Raw genomic sequence first — 25838 nt, forward strand, 5'->3', positions numbered from 1 at the left:
ATAGTTTATTTAGATTAGTAATTCTTTCTCGGTTGAAAAACATTAATTAATGAAAACACGATTAAGTCGCCTATAAACAGCTATATAAGCTTATAATTTTCGCTACGAAGTTTTTGTCGTTTCTATACTACATATTATACTACCAGTCTACCAACACCATATGTGTATAGATTGAACTTGATAACATGTCAGAACAATAATATTATCAGTTATCACAACAGCTCAGGGTCACAGACCCATATAGTCAGTTCTCGTTTTAGTTACATATAGTGCCTATTGGCCGGTGACACGGGACGGAAACGAAAAAACAACCAGGCGACAAGAGATTTTTGCTGGAAGCGAATTTCAGTTACACAAGAAAATTGTGTGAACCGTCTGTAACTTTTACGGCAGCGGACACATCACGTTATAACAATAATAATAAAGTTATAAGATACCGTCCAAGGTTTCCTATTGTTTCACTCCGGTTGAAATTTTTTTTTATTTATTATTTTTATTATTTATTAACCCAAATTCAACGGACTTTTACATCACGCTCAATTGTTTGATAAGAGATAATATAGATATTATCTCCCTAAAACACACACACTGCACACATTGATATAACGTTTCTTTTGTCCGCCCGATGCCCATTATCGGCCATATATAATATACGTACACATAGCTAACAAAAGAACCAATGTTCCATAATGTGCAGCTTTCACTCTGCGCGAGGATACGCTCGTACAACATTTGCACCGACCGAGGAAAACAAGGGAGAACGCGGTGCTGTATAATAATATATATACATATTATATACTGTAATATGTACGTAGTATTTTATATAGGTGTAACATATTTATATAATATATTATTATGATAACGTGACAGCGAGTAAACAGTACAGAACTATAGAAGACGTAAGTACATCTACTCGTATATATACATTTTCTACATGTCTATATACAATATCATATATCATGATTTATAACTATAATATATTTTATACGCAGTTATAATGTATTTTGTAATTTATAACGTATAAAACATATCGATAATGATATAATAATTTAATGCGCGAAAATATTCTAAAATATTTCAGTGCTATTGTAAAATGATGTATTATTATAATAATATATTACCTGATCGATAAACACGAAACTTTTCATATTCACATTTAGCTGCTGCAGCGACGCAGTGAATATATATATATAGATACTATAATATTGTATAGTATTTGAATATAATACAATAGGTATGTGCGTTACGTCGGAGACGAAAACAATTTTTAGGAAGAAAGAACGATTATATATCAATATAGGTAAGTATTACTAATTATGCACAATAATATTGTATTATATTATAACTATATTATATGAATGAAATTTTATTTTATTCTGTCCGTTATTTTTGCGCGTTTCGAATACGACGAGGCGGATCGTAGACCTATTTAGACTATTGCGATATAATAATTTACGGTATAGAATCGCGGATGCGGAGTCGCCGGTACCGATACTGAAACTGCGTTTAGAGCTGCAGACACGATTCGGTTTGCACCGGCGTCGGCGTCGGCGGCGTATTAACCGGGAAGAGGGAGTGATGCTGCGCTATTATACGGCCGAACGGGTTCAACGTTTGTCAATTTCAATCCTGCGGCGGTGGCGGACACACACACACACACACACACACACATATATTATATATATATATATATATATATATATATATAGACAAGAAAAAGAGAATGACTTCGATGTATACATAGGTATATAGTGGAAAAATAAGAGAAAAAAATATATGTATGTGTGTGTGTGTGTGTGTGTGTGTAAGTACGTATGCGAAGTTTTCTCACCCGATCTTGCCGGTAATGCTGAAATGTATAAGCGCGGTATATCGTAAATATGTAATAATAAAATAGTGTGCCGCGCGGGTGGAAACGGTCAATTATATACTATATTATGCCGTCGATGATGGTGTCATAAACACACCCGTAGATATCACAAACGGTAACGGGTGCATCACTCGATATTGTATTATTACGTACCTAAAGTAATAAAGTATGATACAGGAGACGTTAATTATTTTGGCGTGCCCAAGTTGCGTGGTGCGGTAGTATTATATTTTATTATAATAGAATATTAAAAAATCAAAACAGCCAACTCGATGCACGCGAGGCTATATTATACATACTATATATTAATATTATATACAATGTATTATCATATTTTATGACGTGTATATAATATATTTCTACAGCGAATGTTACAGATGTATACATATATTATGTTCGAGTAAAATTACTATAAATGTATACGTGCGTGCAGGTGAACTCGACATAAATGAGAATAGCTTAAAAATTTTGACAGGACTGAAGACTGATTGAGTCCAGTACCTACTAATGAGTTATTAATAAATCCATAATATTTTCTAAAAATTATATATGCTTATAGCAATAAATACTAGATTTTTAATTGGGGTGACTTGGCAGAATGTTAAATTAGTCCCCACAAGCTACCCGCCTGACCTCTATATTTAGGCAAGTGGAACACGGTACATGTATTATGTATGTTTTAGTGTATATATTTTGTTTAAAACCATGATAAACCATCAATGATAATATTAAAATCCATGAGAAACCCGAGACACATTATAATCAATTACGCGAATAATAAACAATTTAAAAAAATTCATATAAATTATTATAGTTAATAATTATATAATCGCAATGATGAAATGCGCCTAAGTTACGTGATTTGGACGGCACAGCATCGAGAATGATTCCATTGTTCAAGACTGTCGCAATATTTCAATCGAGTTGTTTGTTTTTCGTTTCGAATGCTACCATGCTTATTCAATTCTGCAGTTGATGGAACTGTCACATCAATCTACAGCGATTAGCGAGCATTATGCATATTTAGTAAGGAGTATTAAACGTAGCACTGATAATAATTAATATATATATACACGTACAATTATTGTATGAGAGCAATCATTTTGCAAATCTCCAACAGTTTCTCCTATCGTTAGCAAATTTACCGATTTTCGTTTATTTATATTGGTAAGTACTCTTTGAGGGAGTTGGGATTTATTTTCATTGGAATTGTGTTAAACGAGAATTTTGGCATGTTAAATTTATACTCTCCGATGTTGGGTGTCGAAGTGGACACGTTTTAGGACAAAAAGTTGTATCACAAAATTAATAATCAATCGAATTTATATTATGGTAATCTTATCTTTGGAGTATGATGTCTGTTATCAAACCACACCAAACTTTTGGTATCGAATAGCTATTTGGACTGTTATTTCAACCACATTGAACCTAATTAGAAATCCCCAAAATTGTTTTCTCATAATCTAATTATCGGTTCTGACACCCTTAAAAATAATTTATATGAATAATATGAATACCTTGTCATATTATAAGCAAATACTTATTGTTGTTTACGGTTTTGACTAAAATAATCTGGTCGGTTTTTAACCTAATTTATATTACGTCATAGTATAATACACCATTATTATCTTAATATAATGATAATTCATCTTATAGTATAGAAATAACTCTTTTTTTGCAAATATATATGTACGCACTAACCCTGTAGATCGGATGCACGGTTTAAAATGTTCTTATCTTGCCGTTCGAAATATTATTATAAATAATTAAATTAAATAATTTGCCGTCTCCGATCAGCCATATGCCCATATTATATCATGCGCTATAGTATAGTATTTTATACATTTTTTTAAGCGTCTCTCAAGGTGCGGTATACTGATTCCCCGAGAATTTTGGGCGATGTCACAGTGCGACATTATCGCCAGACTGATTTGAATAAATGCGCGTGGATGCAACCAGTTTTCATCACGATAAATACGACTGGAATAATTTGTCTCTGGTTTTTTTTTTCAATATAATATATATTTATTTTTTTAAATAATAATGTCTTTAAACGCAGAACAATAAATTGGCGTCTGACGATATGTTTTATTAGCTCTTTTTAATCCCACATAAAATTGAGATAAAAATCAGTGCATATTATATAGATTCCGTGACGCGCGGGCGGCACGGCGTCCTATAAGCAATCTATATACTTCGATTTAATTTCTCTCTCTCTCTCTCTCTTTTTTTTTTATTGCGTTATTGTTTTTTTAGAAACGATATATCGATCAATGCCCACTGCTGATCATCGGCCATTATACGTCATGCCTCGCGTGGTAATGACGAACGATTTATTTTCATTTTTTTTCGTGCGATACTCATGACCACCACGTAGGTACTAGCTATATTTATAGCGATAAAACATATTATAATATAACTTAATACCATATAATATATTATCCTTAATGTACATAATAGTATACTACATATTAAGGTATAATGCAGTACTAAATTTTTCCACGGTATATACGGTGTATGTCAAACTTCAAGGCTAAATATTGAGTAACTTATAATGAAACATGAACAAAAAAAAAATTTATAATTATTTTAAAGTTTGATACAACTTAAAGAGGATTTAAGTCAATGATAAATTATTGGGTGAATAAATAACTTAAAAGTAACTCGTCTATATATAAAATATCAACTCGACTTTTTAATTTAGATCTTATTTACTGGTTTACGCCCAGCCTTGGACTCCATAAAATAATATATTATAAACATGGTATGATAGGTAGCAGATATTCACATTTCAGACATTACACGCACCATGAGTTCGATGTCGCAAACAAAACCCAAAGGACGGACGCTATGATAATATTGAGTTTCGACTTCTATTTATAGGACAACAAGTCCAATGGCGACCGACATAATATTATTATATATACAATAAAATATTATTATAAATCACACACACACGCGCGTGTGGCGCTCTCGGGAGACAACACAACTATACAACACAAGTCACACAACCTATTGCAGCAGAATCCCATATACGCCATTGTTCCATTTATATTGCAGTCGTTGCACGTTGCGAAATCACAACGATCCCCTATCATGATACATATACGAGAAATGGCTACCGTCGCCGTCGCTAAAGCTGGACACGGTTTCGTATGGCAACAACAACAAAGTGCATGGAAAACGAAAGGATTTCGTTCGCTCCAATATCGAGTGCAACACAACGGGCTCGGATTGGATTCGCGCGTAAGGTAGTGTAGGCGGTATTGGTACATTGTGAGTGTAAGACAATACCGTGGGCAAACAATATTTCGAGAAACCAAGTACATAATATTTGAATTTTTCTAAATCTTATTGTATAAGAGAGCAATCGTATTTTGTTATAATAATATACAATATTGATAGATTGTAATTTGTGGTTACCAATTATAATTCTAGCTTTCTTATGGAATTTATGTTACGAAAGAAGTATTACCTTTATTGGGTTTTTTTTTTTTTTGGTATGAATTTCTGGTTTATTTATATTTATCTTAAGTTGCAGTTATATTATTCCATCTCAAAGATAATGTTTTAGGTTATTATTAAACAGGTATGGTAAAAGCAAACCCTATTTTGGAAAAAAATTACACTTCGTCGATTTTAATTGTACCTACATATGGGTAGTGGGTACGTTATTCGAGAACGTAGTATATATATAAGGAACTATTTAAGCGAATTTGGGCGTGTTATTAGTAATTATATTATCCAAAATGCAGCAGTGATGTTATATTGTTAATAGTTGTAGTAACGCGAAGCGCAATTTGCAAATTACTGTTAGATGTTTAAATAATAATATTGTTAGTAAGACTTATTGTATCGTCACCTGTATCATTCATTTCCAGTTACCTTGATCTGTTAACAGATCCCTTAGGATTTAATTCCTGGCTGTAGTGTACAGTAATACTGCTATTATTATTTATTAGTTAGAACATTACTTGGTATTATTAATATTAATTTTATTATTTTATTATTATAAGTAATTATGTCTATTTAAGGTACAGAACTAACATTTTGCATATTTGCATAGGTACCTAATAATACAAATTTCAATCACGATTCATTAGATCTTAAATTATGCGACTTAACATCATGTAAAAATAAACAAATTAATTAGCAACGTTAATATTTGTTTTAGAAAAAAAGTAATTTTATGTCATAATAAAAAAGGCCCGGATTTTTACGCAGATGTATATCCCAGGCTCTATTTTCATGACACACAATGTGCACCACGAATATACAAGTATTCACTATGATTTGAACGTGTGTGCGTAGTGGTCTACAAAAAAAAAAATACATAATATGCTAGCTATACTAGAAAATATGAGTATTTCCTGAATTTTGTTGTTTATTTGATTGCATTGTTAAATTGTTATACTTATATTTACATACACACACACATATATATATATTATATAAGTAATACATAGCTATTAGAACATACAATTTTTGTTTAGAGCAGTAAAATTAGTTTGCAGTCCGAAATTTTATAAATATAATAGGGTCTGAATCTTTTATACTGAATTTAAAGAAATTAAATATGTCGACGTTTTTAAACTCGTGGATTCTACGCAGTAATTATTTTATTTTTTCAATATTTTTGCATATTTTTGAGAACAAAATGTAAGTTACATTTTCATTCATGATTGCATAAAAGTTGCATGTCATTTTATTAATATTAAATAAAATAATTAAAAGTAACCGAGCTGCCTCCTGATGCCTAACCTATTTTGAGCCTATAAATGATTGGCTATAAAATCAATTATTTTTATAATAATACCTATGCTAATAATGTAATTTCATTTGTATCGTAATGAATTAATAAAAATGAAAGATAATTTTTAGGAGTATGTTCAGTTATTTATTGAAAAAAAACTTTCAATAAACAAGACAACTTTGGTGGCTCGTAGTTTTTTATGCAAAAACAAGATTTTTAATTATTTTGGATTTTCATATTTAATTTTTAGTAGATACAACTATCCTTAACATACTGACATAATTTATAGTACATTTATAAATGGTATTATATACAACATACGTATTCATTGTAATATTGCTAAAGTGTAAAACTTTACAGAATACGTCATATTGTACGAGAGTTACAACATAATGACCTATCAGCTGTAGCTCCTTCACAGTCTTCTTATAGTTTTTACAGTGTATGTACACAATACGCCACAATTTATTCTTATTTGATAACACTAATAAATAACGCACCATCGCCCATCGACGATAAATTAAATACTGTTCAGCGGATCAAAAATATTCATACTAGTCCATTCGTGCCGTATATGTACACGCCGGCACAATAATGAAAATTCGAAGGTCCTTACGACGTGCAACTGAACGGTTTTAACTACCTATTATTAATTTATATAAGGTCTGAGTATTTAAAAATGCGTAGGTAAATACCGCGGTGCGTAAATAATATTATAATATGATCATAATGTAATGTTATTTTTCCAGCTTATCATCCCCCTCCCATTTCCAACGAATACTCACTTGCATAAAAACGCAATAGCCCATTGTTATAAAAGCAACTCCAATGTCATTATGTTATTGTCGCGAAAACAAATTAACTGCTATTGGTTCCACTCGGGGAAAAAACTGCAGCGAATTGCCAGCCGGCGAAAGACGGTGGACTGTTATGCATATACAATATGAGTCATATGTGATGGAACAGAAATTAAAAAAAAAAATCTACAAAATAAAGACGATATTATGGTGTATAACAAAAAACAAAAATACACACCGACTTATAGAAAAGAATCAATAAGGTAATTAAATTATGTAAACAACGCACAACAGCGCATATAATATTATTATAGACACAAAGGTGGGGCATTAACTATAGTATAAACTTATAAATGTTCTAATTTGGTAACTTATCAGCTGAACTAGTTAAAGAGTAGGTATATAGTAACAACTTATACTATTATAACATTATTATTGAAATTATTGAAATTCGTAGTACGACTAAATATATGTAAGGCCATCATGTGACAATGTGGTATAATTAAAAAAAAATAATAACTTTTATAACTCAGTATTAAGTGGTTATATTTCTTCGTCTTAATTTTAAACTTTTAAAGTTGAAATATTTTTTGTTAATTATTAACTACCTTCAATATATATGGGTGACAACCATAAATATAATAATTATAAGGTTATAGTTGGGTATTCACCCAGTCGCACATACATTGAAAATCAATACCGCATGGTTTGATGATTTCTGATATAATATTAAATGTAGTCTCCAATGTATAACAAATGTTTTTAATTATATTAAAATGATACATTTTTTATGCTAAAATTTTAAATGTACCTAAATTATTATGCACACCTATGATAAGTGCATAAAAGCATATGAACTTATAATAAGATAGACATTTAGGGCGTTGCTATAATATTGAAGTTTAAAGAGAACAAACAAAATCGCAATTACGGAAATCCGGATTCGACGAAATAGTTGTAGTGTAGCAGTTTTGAAGAGATTTTGAAGAGGTAAGTTGAGTCAAATATCATATGTATAATAAATAATAATATATTGAGGCCTGTGGGGCTGCGAGCTGTAAGAAATACAATTATCGTCGAAAAGCACATAACACAATTTCAATGACTGAGTAATTATAATATTTTATAAATATATATATGATTAAAACATAATACAATTTACATATTATAAATTATAATTAAAATTATTTTTTTCGACGATTATGCACTTCGCCTAGTTATTGTATATTGTTATTTTAAAAGTTAATAATATTAAAACTCTCATAACAAGTAGCAACGTATTGTCTAGAGTCTAGCTTTAGATCTAACGAAAATTCTTCTGGGGGCTTATTGACCTTCGTCCAATAAATTACAATAACCGTCGATTGGATTATGATAAATTATTTCATTGTTAAAATTCAGTTCGAATGTTTACTAAACATATATACATATATATATTATAATGCTATTATTTAATGAAAGAACATTATGTTAAAGTGCGATTCATAATGTGGTGATGAACTCATCATCAACTTATAAGAACCTTTTTCCGACGATAAGGGATGTGTGAGTGATCAAGTCAATACAATTGCATAGTAGGCACACTGAAGTGTATAAATATGTACTAATAACAGTCATAGTGCATTTTATGAAAGGCTATCAATGGACAATAATTCAATTTGAGTCCAGCTGAGATAAGGTCGTTTAACTATATATAAATCATGTAAATTCATTAATAAAAACAAAACAAATGTATTTGAAGTTCATTGGAACAACAATTTGTGGTTTTAATTTAAGATAAGAATATATTGAATAGTCAATAGGTATATAAACTGTACAGTAAGCCATACCGCCGCCGTAATAAAAATATTGGAATGTTGACGTACTTTCGTAGTTTCATAATGCGACAGTTAATCGTTTTTCGTGAGGTGAGGTTCGACGTGAAGGAAAAATGTTAAATCGGGATGGTGATACGCAGCGAAAAGAAAGCGTATCATTTTTAACCTACACGAAATCTCGTGATTTTAATGACGCGATCGGGTCGAAATGTTTAAACGGTATATATACGGCAATAATGTAGGTATCTATATAATCGTATATTATGCATAAATTATGGTTTATTTTCCTTTCGAAAATTACGACGTTTCGACCAAGTTGTCAGAAAAACATAGCGTTAATGTATTAACAGCAGTTTACACGTGCAGTAAGCACCCATAGCCGTCTCGCTCGTATTACGCTCATAAATATTATAAAAAATTATTATGTCACGAGACTTGTGAGGCCCGAGCAGAGTTTCATCGATACAATGCATCGAACCTCGTTCGAGATGATAAATGTGTTCCTATTATATATTATAAGTACGCATGGTGTCAGCAGCACCAGTAGCCGCAACCCGATCCGTAGTTTCAGCAAAAGGTGCATTATATTATATATTATAAATTATGATATAATATTATACTGCTAGTACCTTTGTGTTACAATAAAATTGAAACGAATGCACTCGATGCACGCTCGTGTGGTTTATTGCACATTTCTAAGTGTTTTTTATAAATCAAAAAAAAAAATCGAATGATTTGATATAACATTAATATTTAGGTAAAGATGATACCTACTACCTAGGTATTTTACAAACCTAATCGAATTGTTAGATTTTTTTTTCTCGATACACAACACATTTTACGTTCCTTATTCATTTCGCTGAATCTTAATTCTCAATACCAACATGATCTATTTTTATAAGCAATACATTTTCGATGTTGAATATAAATGTGGTGACATTTTCAGAATAATAATATACAAAACATACAGAAATTAAAGAAAAAATTAGATTGTTTTTTTGCGAATAATTTAGTGTTAAAATAAGTCACTCATTTTTATGAAAAATAATTAATTACTGATAGGTCGATTATCGTATCATTTAAAAACACGTTACGCACATACGTAATATAACATGGCATGATTATAACGAATATAAATATTTAATAATTAAATCTATCATGCATAATATTATATTATAAATAGAATATGCAATTATTATATTCCCACGTGTAAGACCAAATATAACAACTTATTATATCATATCTTTGTGCTCTTGTGCGTCCGAGTTTCACTTTGTTGGTGATGACGACCTTTATTGTTATTTAAAAAATGATTTAACTGATTTTCGTATCACATTAACTTCGGACACGCGCCTTAAACATAATAAACCTAATCCTGCGAACGAGTTGTCCGGGGCTCCTTGAGCAACAAGGAGTTTGTATATAATATAAAATGCAATATATAGGTACACTGCACAACATATGCACAATAAACAACGATATTATATATATTATTGGACCCGCCGACGTGTGTGCGTGCCGCGAGTTTGAGGTCATCGGTGTCGACGGCCAACTGGCACGGTTGTTACTTTATTTTTTTTTTATTTTTTATCCCCTTTTAAGTCTCGCATACGTATGCGGTGTTTTGCAACGCCATTGCGGGTGTATATTATATTATACACGTGTATATAAACTCATACGATATACGAAACGCGCGGACCACCCACGACAACATCGTATAATATTTATATACATATATAGGTATTCTTATATACATGCCAACTGTCGCCCCGGACGAGAGGGACACGCTGCAGCGGTTCCGTACCTATATGTATTTACGTAGGTACGAGCGTGGACATAAGCGAAGATTTCGCAATAGATTTTTATTAATATTATATTAAGATCGTATACATATTATATATCTACTCACTAGCCGTCGCCATTTCAGCACACGCGCCTAAAAGTCGTACAGTGAAACCTCTCTATGACGGAATCGCCAGAGACCAAACATTTTTCCGCGGTTATAAAGTGTTTTCCGTCGAAGAGAGGTTGAAATTGTGTATATTACTTTCACTGGGTCTGTCGACATTTTCCGTTATAAGGAGGATTCCGTTCAATAGAGGGTCCGTTGTAGGGAGGTTTCACTGTACCTATTTTTTATAATATTATGACTGTTATTGCGTGAATTCGACGTGTAAAACGCTCTGTAATCGACGCGACCCGAACACTCTGCAGAGAACGCAAATCGTCCGCAGACGGACCAAAGTCGGCTGTGCAGAGGCGTCCAGCGGGCCATCCAATCAATCATGGAATTTAAACGCAGGGCACAACGCCGTTTAATCGTTCAGATAATTAGCAAAGCTCGAATAGACCTGCAAGAAAAGGAAAATTCGTAACGTATCGATGCGAAGTAATAGTTACATACCGACTCATCGTATCCAACAATAAATATGTTATTCCGAGACCGATAAGTTTAAATGGTATATTATATCGAACATGTAACTTCTTGAACGCTCGAAATACGTGATAACCGCAATACGTAGATGATACACTCCGATATCTTCCTTGAACGTTCTTGCAGTGTTTCTTCTTCTTCCGACATCAAATATCATTAATAATGATTCATTATAAATATATATATATATGTATTTTATAGATTGTAAAATTTACTGAGCAAAATGATCAAAGCGATAATAAACAATCAATTGAAGAAAAAAACGTTGGTCATGGCCGAGAATAGGCTGTCGTGAAATTTTGTAATACAGTCAGCTGATGTGAGATGTTGCATAAACTCGTGATGGTTTCAACTGCTTTGCTAATAAAAAGCTCTGCAAGTCCAATAGTGAGGGCTGTTCTCAGGAACCAACTGAGGTAAATTCTCCAAAAGTCTTTTTTAACGAGCAGGTCAAGGGTGCAGATGGGTGGATCGGTGGGTGGTAATAAGTGGTCGGTACGTGTCAAACATGATCATATTTAACAATGATGGTAAGTATAATAATATTATGGAAGGCTACGGGCAATAAATTAGTAAGTAGGCGTGTCTTACGCCAGCATTTTTTCCTCAGCAGACCATTACATATACTTATACTTACTAACTTGGCACGTCCACCTATAATCCAACTCCGTTATGATATTATATAATTAATAATTATTATAACCTGCGACTGGGCCGTATATGGTATATCGCAGTAGCCGCAGCGGCTGCACTTCAAATCCTCAAATATACCTTTCCACCCCACTGCAATATTATTTATTTATATAACAATAACACCCATCCACCACAAGCAGGCCACATGACTCATTGTCGTTTCCGCACATCCCATATAAATTTTCACTATAATGAGTATAATGACACTAATTCAACGTGGATCGCCGGATTCAAAAATCTGATGGTGATGATACACTACTTATATCACATTATATCGCAATAACACGCACGTCATCATCATGTCATTTTACATTATAATAATATTAACGCACATGTATAGATTATATAGTGATCGCGCTTATTTGTTTGCGCTCTCCGCTAAAGCAGGTCAAGAGTATTTAAATACTTCTCCTGTTGCGCGTATATACATAAGTATTTAAGTATATAATATAGGTATGTCCATATACATATATATATATATATATATATATATTATATAAATAAAGACCAGATCGTATACAGTCCGCAGACGTGTATAGTATATTCGCCCCCACCCCTCCCCTCGTCATCGGCATGTGTACCTACATTAATATATTATGTGCAATAACATATCACTGCAGTCTGCAGAGGTATAGGTATACGGCGGAATAATGGAGTGCGCGCGTTCATCGCGATTTCATCAATTTAATACTTTTTTTTTTTCCATCTGTATTATAGTAGGTATAGGCAGATATCTGGCTGGCGTTCAAAACGATGATCGATACACATAATATTATTTTAACGAACCTCAGCTGTAAGCGCTGTACGATGGCGACTTTCTATAACGACTAGAGTAAACTCGCGAAATCATTATAATAATCGAGATAAAACCTCGTTTACAATATTGGTGCGATATAGGTGTAATATTTTAATGGTCCATACGAAAGATATTGCGGCCGTTTGACGAATTCATAACGTTGAATTCGACCATAATTTTACCACGAATCTGTAAGATAGCTGGTATTTAGATGAAAGTAAAGTTGTATTGTTTATGGCGATTGCCGATTTCGTGCTCATTTTTTAGTCTTCCCCAGTTATTAATACTCTGTTTATAATTATTGTTTTTTCGTATAATTTTCGTAAATATAGTACCTATGTCCTATGTCCTATACAGACTAACAGAATAAAAAATATATGTATATTAAGAAAAATTAAACTCAAACTTCAAATTTGAACTTTTAAACTTGTTCTATTGCGTTTCAAATGATTATTATTTATTTCACTATCGATTGTGTTTTATTTTCAGTTACTAAAAATAACGTAGCCAAAATACGAAATATTATACTTGGGTTATTAAACACAATAAACCTGTGTAAATGTTATAAATTGTAATGACTAAAGCTGGGATTTGTATGCAATTAAATGTTTTTTTTGTTTGTTTATTTATATAACCTAGCTCCGCAAGTGAAAAATGTATATTAGGAAATCTTAATTATTTTAACAGTATTTTTGCGATATTTATGATAGTTTTGCATTTATTTTGTTGACAGATTCAACTTTTTAAATAATTTTTTATGTTTTCATAGAAATTCTCAAGTTTTCACATAGATTTATTTTTGAAACGGACGTAAATTGTAATACCTACAATATGTATTGTTAGAGCTGAGCTGCAGCACTACCCAAATATCAGAAGTATATTTTAAAAATGCTTTTGGCGTTCTGTGAACTATTGTTACACTAGACGTAACCTCGTACTAAAATTGTATAGAATTCAATTATTGAATGAAGATTGATGCAAAAATATAAAACGTTATAAGTACTCGCGACAGCGGCTTATCGAATTTATGGTTAATCCTAGTTAAGTCCATCCCATATATATATAACAAATAAATAGATCTTCCCAATGCAAAACCACTGTGCATACCTATAATAATACTATGTTTTATACATTTCATTTTTTTATTATTGTGTATATAACATAATACGTATTATATGATTTTTTTAAACATTTCGTTGAAGTCGTTATATTATACGCGGCTGGACGTAAACCAAATACTGTGTGACGCGTGACAAGAATATCGAAGTGCACAGCAAATGTACGAACCTATATGTAATCGGCATCGATCAATTATTACCAACATATAAATTGTATACAAACAGTATACCTACATATTAATTGTAATTATATGACATGTTATATAATTATAAAATATTGGGTTTACGAACAATTTTTATTTTTTATTTGATCGAAACTGATCTTTGAATACGAGAATATAGTCAATGCACACATACCTGTGACGGTAATTAGTATCCGTCTTGCGTACTCCATCGTCATAATCGTCTTGCACGCGTTATAAATCACTGTTGAACGCGATCGCGTGTAAGGTATATTATATAGATATATAGAGACTATACTATGCGTAGTACAACATAACATATATTATTACTTATTATATATATATAATATACGCGCGATACTACGGTATAATATATTATTATTAAAATACTATATCGCAGTCAGGTGGAGGTAGCCACCGTATCGGTCTGGATCGCGGAATAACGTCGTCGGACTCGTGTCTTATTACTACGGCACAATCGATACCTACTGCAATATTTTTATATTATTGTTATTTTAATATTATTAGACGTGATCGGACAGTCCGCGGTTTAAGGAGAAGTCCGTGCCGTTATCTCCTATAGTGTTGTTATTGTCTATAATCTATCTACCTACTACTGCAATACATAATAATAACGATAAACACATACCCACACACACATATATCGTCCTGAATTTTGTAATGACATTTTAATCTCGTTCAATGTACATTGTATTATTTTAATTAATCAAGTACAAACACCAATTGAAATTTTTACGTAAACAAGTGGTTTGATAGAGGAATACAGAGGGCAACGATAAAAAGGCATACCACTATAGTATAGTATAATGACCATAAAAAAACATTATTTTATGACCCATACTTAAAATATTATAAAAAAATGGTTTTTCAATTCTGAATAAGTTTATTGTTTTATCCTTCCATTTAAAATGTAGTAACTCTAAACAAATTAAATTTTTTTTAGCATTTTGAGTATGGGCCATAAAATAATATTTTTTGTAAGCACAATCACTGCATAGAGTACATAACTTTTGTAAGACTTGAAATAGCTGGCCCTCTTAAAATAATAACTAGTGTGATTTTGTTTATAATATTGTCTTTTTTACCTTTCTTCGGATCGTGTTGATCTGCCATTTTAATTTCATCATCACTTGAAGGTTGATAAATCTCATTGGTGGCAATTCTAAAAAATAAAAGTTTAGGAATATGAGAAGAGCATAGATAAATCGTTGAGAAATAAAAAACTTAAGTCTTATTCAATTTTACGAATACAATATTGTACTTAAACTGTCGCCGTTCCGCCGACGAATAGATAAACATTTATACACTGTGGTCGCGGTTAAAGGGGCACGGCGCACAACACACATCCATGTTGCTATCCATCCGACGATCGTATTTAATTTTACGCGATTCAAGTACTATTATAATAAAAAATGAGCAAGTTAATGAAAACAAGTTACTCGAGTTAGGCATTTAAGTCCAATCGACGTCAAGAAAGTTAAGCTTATACCTAACAAGTGATATATATGAACTCTTAAGTGTTTAAGTTAAGATGGGGTAAAATATTAAATTGAATTTGTGAAAAATAATTTAATTTCTCTTATTATTAATTACTAGCATTCTATAGTATTCTTTCTTTTAGTACTAACTAGTTGCACCGGTTGAGGCAATTAGTACACTTTTGTGTTAAATAAATAATAAAATCAAGGAATATTTTTTTGTGCTTAAATAGGTACCATTGTATGTACTGATGAGTGATCATCATACCAAAAATAATAAGAAAATCAATTAGTGTAAGTCATACTTAATAGCTCATACTAAATTTTAACTTAACATTTTAATTTTTAATTAATTGTAAATAGCTAAGTTGTTACAATGGCTTATTTAACTAGTTAATGCCCATCTTAGATCATAATAGTATTTAAATGTGACGGCTGATGAATTTCGTTCTATAAATTAAAATATTAACTATGCAGATTCGATGTAAAATTTACGGAGAAAAAATGGTTTGTTGGAAAACAATTTTTATAAGAATTTCAGAGGAATATTGAAAACTCGTGTGTTTCTTTTGTCAATAGATACCTAATAATACCCATATTATGTTCCTGTACGTATTAGACGGAGTTCAAAAAAAATAATATTTATCTAATAATAATTATTATTTATTTATTACACAATGCTTAACGATAAAAATATGATTAGTATATGCATAATAATGTTTTAAGATGATAGCATTGTATGCTATAGTGTTTATAGTGAGAATAACATTGATAGCTGTTCGATCTATTCTCAAGACATTCTTCTTATAAAAACACCACAAAGACATACAGTATGATAATATTATAAGGAGTATTGTTGTTTTTTTATTCTGTACTAATCACTGTTTTAATCTAAATCCTCCCAAGGATTTATCAGTATAATATAATGATTTGGATATGAAACAAACACCTTTTATGATATTTACTAAACATTAATAATTTTACTGAACTAATTTATGAAAATTAAGAATCGTAGAAGACTTTAAAGAACACCACTTTCTTCTTTAAAACCGTCCCAAATTCAATTCAAGTAGTTTCCTCCCTCTCTGTCCTTCTAAACATGGGTATTTCTCCTTCATATCATCAAGCAAGATATTTTACTCACTATATTATTATAAGTATATGTAATTGTATATTTTTTTATATGTTTTTATTTAATGCGTTCAACTAATTATAACGATAAGCACTATTATAATAAAATAATAATACTGAAAGCTAAAACCAAAATTAAATTGAATCCTATATTTCCCAGTAAAAAATATTTGAATTTGCATTAAAAATAATGAAACATGTCACATATTGTAATATTGATCTATTTATAGATACTAAATGATTCAAATTGATTGAATATCTAATTTATAAAGCCAATATTAAAGTAAATATAATTGTAAAGATAAATATCTGTATTAACTATTTATGAATGTTATAAACTATTAGAAACATGTTATTGTCTGTCATAGTCAAAAATTTGTTATTCATGTTACATTAATAAAATTAGGATATTAAAAGTAAAAAAAAAAAATACGTCTAACATAATAAAAAAGTATAATAAGTCCTAGATCAATTATTTCGAGAGGTGAATGGGATCTAGGTGGAAGGCAATTTACAATTTCACTTGTATACCAATCAACGGTTTCCTTAATACAACATAAAATGCTTAAGCTTAAGACAATTTATTAAATTATGATATTTAGTTTTTAACTGTACACATTTAGTCTCTAGTGTACCGTGTATAGTAAATTAGTTATAATTGCTAAGAATCAATTTGTTGGACATAGTATTCGGGTAATGTGAAACAATTAATAAGGCTTTTACATTTTCAGAGCTATATTTTTAAATTAGAAACAATATATTTAAATCTTTTCACAAAGCTATAAATTATTTAATTACATTGTCATCATTCAAGACTATAGTATCCATTTTTTTTTCATTAGGTAATACAATTAAAAATCTAATTTTTAATGATCAGACATCAGTTAAAATCCAAATAAATTTAATGATTTTTTTCTTCTTACAAATTAAGTCATATAAATATCTATAACCTAAAAAATCCGTTAATTTACGATTTGTACTTTGAAATGTGTAGGGGTATTTCATTTATCTTACTTAAAATAATGAGTAAAAGAAATTAATTAACTAGCATATAAAATATCTACTTTTCAAGGTAAATATTACAAATTGATTTCAAATTTAATAAATATTGAGATACAAATTTAGTAATAAAATAATATACATTTGAATATGTATCAAATATTTTTAATCATTAATGAATCATAAAAAAATATAAGTTTTAATGACTATTTTTTTTATAAAACAATAAAATATAAACATTTTATACTATTTCAAAAATATATCAAGTGAATAAATTTATCTTATTTGAAAAATATTCAAGGTACGTTGGTACACAGTAACATTACTTTCAGCTGAATTATTGATCACCTAATTAAATATAAATATAAATATTTGTTTGTACTATCTTTAGATAGGTCTGTATTAAATACAATAGCTAACCTAACAAATAATATATTTGAGTCATATTAAATTAATCATGAGATAATAAGGATATCAAAATATATAGTTCAAATATAATAATAATAATTAATTTTAAGTAGAACCCGAGCGGTAAACCTTGATTGCACAAATTTGTATACGATTTAGTGAACACTGAACACCCTGAATATCTAAGCAAGGAATTTTCAGCAGACATGAGTTAGGAACATAATATGGGCATCGGTTGACGGTTGGCCCGAACTTAACCGGTATAAACACATTGGCGTAGTAGTATTGAGATTCAATGAGAAAAAAAAATAATAATAAATAATAGGGTTGAAAAAATTAGGTTTTAAATAAATGAGACGGGTAGGCCCGTCGCCGGTGGGTGAGTAGGAAGTTATTGGTTTGCGCTCTTACGCGAAAACATCGTCGTCATCGTTCTCATTGGGGTAGTCATCGTCTACGGTTGCAGTGGCTGCGTCGACTACTGTTTGTGGCGGTTCGTCTTTGTGCACGAAATCGACAAGCCTGGGCGGCAACCGGTAAGCGGGCGGTGGCGGCGAAGACGGAAGTGGTGGCGGAGGCGGTGGCGGCTTCTTCTTGGGCGGTCGCACTTCCTTCCGGGGAAGAGGTTTGGGTGGCAGCCGGTCCTCTTCGGCCACGGCCGCCAGCTTCTCGTACAGACCCACGTCGTCGCCGATGGCCGCGCTCGATGAAAACTCTCGTTCTAGCTGCATGAACGGCTCCAGCACCCTGTCCAGCACGCAGTTCTTGTCGCTGCCGCCATTGATAACGCCGTCGCCTCCGGCGCAGTCTTCGCCGACGGACGATTCTGCGGGGTACTTGGACACCACTGTAGAAACGCTGCTGTTGGTGTCATCCGATTCCGATTCGCCGTGATAAACGAATAACCTATATAACATGAACACATTTTTGTGATTATTATACTTATAATAATGTAATATATTTATACAATATGTTTATAGGTTGGGGTGGCGGTGGTATGATGAGACACCTAACCTGTAAATCATTTTCAATGATACTTTTTTTAATAAATGATAAGTGTTGAAGTACCCACCACTCTGCACTCCTACAAAATTTTAATTTTTCAACTTAAAAAAAAATATTTTCCTTTCTCCAAAAAAGTCATGATTTTGAATTTTCCATCTAATTTATAGTAATATTCGAGACATTGTGTGGGACTAACTAGATCATAAAAATTTAGGTAGGTTTATTTATTAAATAGCTTAAAAAATATTATATTTTTTTTTTAAGTAATATTATTTATTTAATTAACAATCAGTCTCAACTTTATGACTTTATTACTAGACATTTTTAGACTAGTCAATATTTTTAAATTATTCATAAATATACTATCAACAATTAGTAATGTGCCACCATTTGCGAGTATGGACGCAATAATTGAATTAAAAATTAAAAACGTTCAATGAAAAAATCGTAGTCGGTACTTATTTTGCGAGCTTAAAATATTCGAATACCTTATTACAATGAAAAGGTACATGTATGATATTTTATATATTATATATTTGAATATGAAAACTCTAATAGATATAGTCATGTAGATAAAGTGGAGTTACGCCTTTAATACAAGTGTGATGAGAATATATTTCATTATTCCATTAGGTATCCAATTATAATGCTAATTGTTTCGATTTGCGAAGGAAATTAAAAATATTGTACTCATCACACATATACGCTTCATTTTTTAATTAAAATTCAACACTTGATGATATCGCATATATAATAATCAACATGGTCATTCCTGCAGGGCAATTCTTTGAACATAGCTCAATAAATAATAGGTTTGTTGGTTTGTATCTGCTTAGATGAGTTTTGTTATCTATATGTATGATATAATCACCGTGTTCATCAATCATCACTAATTAGTAGAAATTGATCATCATCTTTGTACCTACCTCCTTTCTCTGAATATAAATGAAAATATTATCAGATAATAGCTAACAATAATTAATATTATAATATTATATTATTCACTTTTCGCTTATATAATCCGTTGGTTTATATATGTTCTAGTTGGATAACTTTCGCAAAATATAAGACAAAAGGAAAATGAAATTTTTTAATAATTATAAAATAATATAAAATCTTATCTACCGATCGACATTGCCATGTCTCTAATTCATATGCATTCATATTATTATATTATAACTTTTCTTTTAAATGATGTTTATTACTACCATTATAATATATTACATAAGTATTTTACTTACATAATAAATAATATGTACTTACATTTTCATTAGGTATTTGTTAAAGTTTAAAACTTGAAATTGTTCAATAACTTGTCATAAAAAGATATAATTGAATGAAAATGTGTACAATAACATAATGAATTTTTGGTTAACAGTTACTGTTAGTAGATCTGGTTTGAAAATTATTTATTTTATAGGTACCAATAGGTTTATCTGATTATGCCAATTCTCTCAAACTCATGCCTATATATTTGGATTTGATTGTTGAAATAAGCCATTCAATATAAATATGAAAACTTATTCAATGCAATAATTTTAAAAGCGGTGACATTATATAGACAAAAGGAAATACGAGCGAATAGCAAATTGGCTTACGCCGCAGCTACAAATGTTTGGGGGAGGAGTGTGCTTTATTGCCTTGGTCTCATCACTCTCGTCCTACTTGACTACCTATAGGTGATGCTATCAATAATAGTTATCACAGGCTCAGAAGAACCTAATAATATACTATACTCGCATAATAAATAATTATGATGTGCATGTGCTATGTATATACGTATGGGTACTTGCCTTTCGACGGCGTCCGTATACAGGGTGGACGACGCGATTGGCGGGGGCGGTTCCGGTTTCTTCTGTTTCCGGGGAGGCACGGGCGGCGGTGCCTTTACGGCCAGCCGACCGTCCACCATATGCAGCTTGACGACCAGCCCGGACTCCTTAAGGCATCGGACGCAATCGTCGCGGCTCATCCTGTTCACCGGTCGGCCGTTGATCTGGACGATCTCGTCGCCCGCGGCCAGCGGTCCCCATGACGCCTGAGTGCGGGACGCCGGGCTGCCGTCTGCGCATGACTGGACGAACAGTCGGTTGCACGTGTCCACGCCGTCAAACCGCAACCCAAAACCCAAACGCTCGCCGGGCAGGCGGTAGACGAGCACTTCTTCGGCCGCGCTACAGGTCGAACCATCCGCGGGGGCGTCCTCGCCGATGGACACCACGGTGACGAACGAATCTTCGGCCGGCTGAATTCCACCGCGGCCACCACCGTCCACCGATACGACGGTCACAAAGTCTTTCGCGGCCACTGTATTCATTGCGGTGGTATGCGCTGTAGTTCTGTAAATACCAATTATAATATTATATTTTATTAATGGTATAGACTTTTTATGTATATGAGTATAAGTAGTCAATGATTGTTTATAACTGCAGTAAAACCTACTAACGGCTAATGTACACCTCCAAATAGCGGACAACATTTCAGCGACCAGTAGTGTCTGGTGTTTGGAGATTTCACTGTATAGGTATTATTATTATTTTATTATTTAATAACAATAACTGGAATGAGCCCAAGATATACAGAGGCATTGTGCAACTACACAAGATTAAAAACTTAAGTTTAAGAATGATGGATATTCATTGAGAAACTTGTCATTCTATAGCAAAGGGCTCGTTTCTTAAATAATTGGTTGAGCTGCAGCGATTGATAACTAAATAAACATTTTTATGGGTAGATCAAAATGGGATCTTTAAGTTTTTAAGTGGGTTTATGAAGGGAAAGAGCAAAGAAAGAGCACAAAAAAATAGTTTTCTATGAAATAACAACGATTAAATAAGGAGGAGAGATTTAAAAAACAAAGGTGTTAATTTGTATTACGATATCTATAAAAATGTACAAATTAAAAACGATTATAGTTTATTTTGATACCGTAGTAACAATTCGTATCTATAAAATCCTCCGGAAACCGGTCGGATAAAATTCTATAGCATTAAATTATATTTGCTAAAATGTTCACTTAAAGACATATATTATACATCTATTTACAATAACTAGGATGAATAATTTATTAAACATATATAAGCGAACGAATAAAGTAAAAATGGATGAATCAACTTAAACTAATATTTTTTTTTTTAAGTTTAAATTCTATCGTATTGCATATTAATACAAGTTTAAAGAAATGTACAGTTTGCAAATATTTGAAATCAAAATAATAATTAGCCATAGTTTGTCATTTAACAATTAAAAATCGATGATATATTATTATTATTTTCTTTTTACTGCCGTACATAATAGTGAATGGACCTAAATCAGAGGTATCATACACGTTCGAAAATATCATCTCTGTATAGGTACATCATATTATACGAAAATAATATATGTTGTATCTAAGTAGGTGCAGGGTAAGCGTCGAGAATAACGTCGGTGAAAAAACACATGTGAGCATGTTATTATAACGGGTGACCTGGACTTGACTATACAACACATATATAATATGCGGATTTCAAGTGTGCCCGCCCATCGCAGGTCGGGCACGCGTTTGTTCGAGTTTTTATAAGCACATGTGTGTGTGTATATAAAGGTACACTTCAAGTTTAAGATGAATTCATTCGCCATGAAATCGCAGTGAAAGTATATACTTAAGACTTGGGAGTTTATATATAAATATATGCAAGATCGCGAGAGAAAAACAATATTATAATATTATCAAACGTTTATTATCATCATCATCATCATTATTATAATATTTACTTTCGTCAGAACCGTACGGGAAAGAAAGAAAGATATAGAAAGGTAATAATAATGATAACAACGAGAATAACGCAAAAATAATAAGGATAGTGTTTTTGCGTGCCCATGTATAACTATATTTCCTATACATACATTACATTGTATAGTGTATATATTTAAGTGCATTGCGTTCCATTTAAAATATTATAATTATATATTTAATGTGTTTTATATAGGTATAAACGCAAAACGACACGAGAAATATGATAATAATATTATGTTATAACGTAGATTCACGGGTCATTTGCTAGATATATAATGGCATGTTGTCTAAGTGAGGTAGGTACCTATATATTATGATGGACACATAATAAATCAGGAAAATTTCTTTTTAAAGCAAGGTGCTTGTTTTCTAGGACAATATCCGTGTCGTTCAACCAAGAAGATCGTATATACTAACAAATCATAAGACTTTTTCACCACTATAATAATATACAATACCTATATAGATGTGCTTTGCTGACTAAATATTGTTTTAAAAACAATTATTATTATTGTAGTAAAAATACTACAGAGTGAATATTTTATTTGGTGAATTAGGTAATATCTTGGAAAAATAATTTATTTTTAACTTTAAGAATAAGTACGAGTACTTATAAATAATAACTACAGAAAAATATTAGTTTTAATGAAAAATAATTAAATTCTTTAGTTTTCTTAGTGATACCTGGTTCAAAATAAAAACCACATTATAATATAAATGCATTCCGTAAAACAATAAGTAACCACAAAACACAGTTAAAGTATCTATTGCGTTAAATAGCTTTTAATTAGCTTTTAGAAAATTTAACAGCCAATAATAATTACTAATATATAAATTTCATTTTATAGAATAATATGTAAGTATATAAATATAAGTATAGACATCCATAGCTAGCACTCGAATCCGAAAACGTTCGGGTGACCAAGAGCCCTACGGCTAAACTGTCCGCCTGCACGTCCGGCTTCGTCCTGGGCCATGATTTAATCCTTATATGGATATATAGTTAGCGATAAAATGTTTTATTGTATTACGTTTTGATGGCCGTGTCTACGGTGGTGTTTTATATGCAAGTGTGTCGTATTAAAAATGTATAAAACGGATTTTATCGTTTTAAAGCGTACGTACTCATGATATTTAATAAATAATAATGGAAAACTGCAGTAACTTTGCTTAGATGAAACTTTTTTTTTTTTAACGGAGGACTTGATCTGATGTATGTATAGTGTCAAGAGTACCTCTTTATTAAGTATATTTAATTTGAATTAAACGTTAAATAGTTGTTTACAAAAATGATTCTGACCAAAGGAGATGAATCAGCCAAACTTCTAAAGATATTTTATAATAAATTATACCTATTCAAATTATTAATTGTAAAATTTTAATTTACTAAACCATTTCAGGTTGAACTGATTTTTTTTTAAAAGAATACATATAAGTTAGTAACAACATACCGTACAACGTATATAGAAATATAAATATTTTAAATTATCATCAGTACAAGTACATTATCATTGAGCATAAAATGTGATAATATAAGTAACGGTGAGAACCTAACATTTTCTATAATATCATTAAGAATAATTTAAGAGGAAAACTGTATTCACAATAAAATGAAGATTCTCTTAAAATGTATGAATTCCTAAAATTATGATCTTCAAACGCCTATAAAAAAAAGTTGTGACGGCATGTATTTTCAATATTTTATTCACAGAATATATTTTGAAGAAAATTGTATAAAATGTAATATAAAAATAAAATATTAACTGTAAAACCAATTGATAAATTGTATCAACATAAATAGAAAAAAAATTGAAAACTTTAAATTTGTAAAAATACCTTATAATAAAATATTTTGAAAATTATACCATGAATACTATAATATAAATATTTGACGAATAATTTGAAGCTCAGTATTATTTCTAAATTATAGTTTACAAAAAAAACATTGATTTTGTCGAAAATTAACGTTTTGTAATTCAGCATAATATCTAATTGAATTGAATTAGCAGCTTTCGACCACCCAAAGCACCAACTAAAATATATAATGAATAAAATAAAACGTTTTACCAGAGACTACATCGTGAATATTATAGATAAGAACACGTTTTCTGTTCCAAGTCATGATGGTTCAAAAAAAATGCATCACTGTAAGAGGCTTAAAACTAAAACATAATTCAATCCACTTAGATTTTAAAACATATGTACCATTATAAAACTGATATTTTCAATATGAATCTAATGATGAAATTCATTTGGTAAGTACTTTTTAAGCATATTATGTTAATACAGTATAGCTACGTTTTAAAAACGTTTTCAAAATAGTGTTACATAATTTATTTAAATATTTAAAAAATATTTTATGGCTGCCATTTAACTATTTAAAACGTTTTATAATAATATATTAATATAACTAACCTAACTAAATGTGCAAAAAGATTTGTAATAGTTTACAGATATACATATTATTCTTGAGACTGGGGAAATGTATTATTTTATATAATATTAGTATTATTAGTGATTAGTTAAAGTAGTTAAACGATGTGAATTCCTATCAATGACAA

General features: G+C 31.0%; 1 protein-coding gene across 1 annotated transcript in view; it reads right to left on the bottom strand.

Moving 5' to 3' along the window:
* Positions 1 to 25838, bottom strand: part of bbg (PDZ domain-containing protein big bang) — a 68375-nt gene that overhangs the window by 30619 nt on the left and 11918 nt on the right. The window contains exons 2-4 of the mRNA XM_015518740.2: positions 21296 to 21841; positions 18909 to 19403; positions 15567 to 15643 (exon numbers count right to left, since the gene is read on the bottom strand). Coding sequence (XP_015374226.2) covers positions 15567 to 15643; positions 18909 to 19403; positions 21296 to 21819 — 1096 coding nt within the window. The 5' untranslated portion in view covers positions 21820 to 21841. The remainder of the gene's footprint in view (positions 1 to 15566; positions 15644 to 18908; positions 19404 to 21295; positions 21842 to 25838) is intronic.

This window comes from Diuraphis noxia, unplaced genomic scaffold, assembly GCF_037042655.1.
Source record: "Diuraphis noxia isolate RWA-SAM2 unplaced genomic scaffold, SU_Dnox_SAM2 contig0003, whole genome shotgun sequence".
Lineage (NCBI taxonomy): Eukaryota > Metazoa > Arthropoda > Insecta > Hemiptera > Aphididae > Diuraphis > Diuraphis noxia.